This window comes from Pteropus vampyrus, unplaced genomic scaffold (genome assembly GCF_000151845.1).
Source record: "Pteropus vampyrus isolate Shadow unplaced genomic scaffold, Pvam_2.0 Scaffold455, whole genome shotgun sequence".
NCBI lineage: Eukaryota > Metazoa > Chordata > Mammalia > Chiroptera > Pteropodidae > Pteropus > Pteropus vampyrus.
The window spans coordinates 652,270-654,091 of NW_011889236.1; the positions used below are offsets into that span (position 1 = coordinate 652,270).

Consider the following 1,822-nt stretch of genomic DNA (forward strand, 5'->3'; position numbering starts at 1 on the left):
AGACTGACGTGGGTACAAAAGCAACCCAGAAAGGATTCACTCGTTAGGGCAAAATGCTGGCATGGGTCATTTATTTGCCTGTTTATCCAACCGGCAAATGGTTATTCAGCATCCACTGTGTTCCAGACATTGGAGACTCAGCAGCGAGACAAACTATCTGCCTTCGTGGAGTGAGGCGAGCTTCTTCAAATCGGATTGAGATTTCGAGGCACATAGTTCCTGTTGGATCCAACTGAGGAAGCACTTCTTATAGTTGAAGCACTTATAGTTGGAGAAACTTTGGAAGGGTGAAGCAAATGATAGTGAAGCTCACTTTGCCTTCCTCAAGTACCAATCCTAAGGCCAGACTCTAATTCCAGAACCCCACCTGCTGGTGTCCTCCCATGTTTAGTTCAAGACCAGACTTGGTCAGTTTGCAGGTGAAAACCACTGTCCTTCCAGGGAAAGGGTGAGCAAACTATGGCCCATGGGTCAACTCCAGCCCATTGCCTTTTTTTTGGAAATAAAGTGTTATTGGAATGCAGCCATGCCCATTCATTTATGGATTTTCTACAGCTGTTTTTGTGGTACACTTTCAGAGTTGAGTAGTCGCTACTGGGATGTATGGTCCACAAAGCCTAAAATATTTATATCTGATCCTTTACAGGAAAACTTCACCAACTCCTGTTCTAGGTCGATGAGGCTGGGAAAACGAGATGGAAGATGGAATCCAGTTCCTAACTTTTCCCTTCTGTAGTTCCAGGAGCTGTTCCTCTAGAGTCCATCCAAGGGGGGCCCTTTGAGGAGAAGATCTATATCCAGTGGAAACCTCCCAATGAGACCAACGGGGTCATCACGCTCTATGAGGTAAGGCGGCCCCTTTTGCTATCACATTGTTGTGGTTTTATTCTATTGACTTCTTCAGCCTGAAGGTGGTGAATGCTTACGATGTCCAGAGCTCCATTGAGGGCATGAAGGCAAGTGAGATACAACTACCAAAAGGTTTCTGACAGTACAGTGGGAAGGAAACCCAAGGGCATACAGTTGCGTTGTCTTAATAGCCACCGATGATGAAGAAAATCAGATATACTATGCATGGTAGCGATTATCGATCTCTTTAGCAAGGAGGTCAGGGCTCAAGGAGTCAAGTTGTCCTGGCATAGCCAAGAAGACCCAGGCCTAGGAAATAGTAGCTATAGTTCATGTGCAAAACCACACACTACTCACATGATGTCCAGCCTACCCATGTCAGTCCCTGGGCACGCAAAAAATCCCAATGTCATTCTCTCCCCTCTGGGTACATGGTTCTTGAGCTTTACCATTGCTCTGTGGCCAAAGCATATTTTATTGTCATCCAGGTGATGGTGTCCCAGGAGTAACAGGGCCTCATATCAGAGATGGAACAGAACCATTTAGACAGGAGTGCCCCCATAAGCCAACGCAATGTAGCTTCCTGAAAACATTCAGAATTAGAACAAATTGTATCTAAGTCCATTCCAAAACAAAAACAAACAGAAAAACTTCAGTAGGGTGGATATAGCTAAATTTTAGTATTGGGATATGGAGAAGATTGATTCTCCTCCCAAGTCTTATGTTCTAAAACAGCAGGAGATTCTCATACAGGGTACAATAGCAAAATACAGCAATGCAGAGGGAGTTCAGGGAAGTTCCTTGGGGAAAAGAGGGGCTGGAAACTCAACTGAGACAAAACCCATTCATTTCAAGCTACCTGCTGGTCTTTCTAAAGCAGAAGCCACAATTACACACACACACACACACACACACACACACACACACACACACACACACACACACACACATGAAATAGAGATCCATTGTGTAT

General features: G+C 44.8%; 1 protein-coding gene across 1 annotated transcript in view; it reads left to right on the plus strand.

Moving 5' to 3' along the window:
* Positions 1–1,822, plus strand: part of LOC105306715 (receptor-type tyrosine-protein phosphatase T-like) — a gene marked incomplete at its 3' end in the record, with an annotated part of 597,375 nt that overhangs the window by 400,280 nt on the left and 195,273 nt on the right. Inside the window, exon 10 of the mRNA XM_011381898.1 lies at positions 737–846. Coding sequence (XP_011380200.1) covers positions 737–846 — 110 coding nt within the window. The remainder of the gene's footprint in view (positions 1–736; positions 847–1,822) is intronic.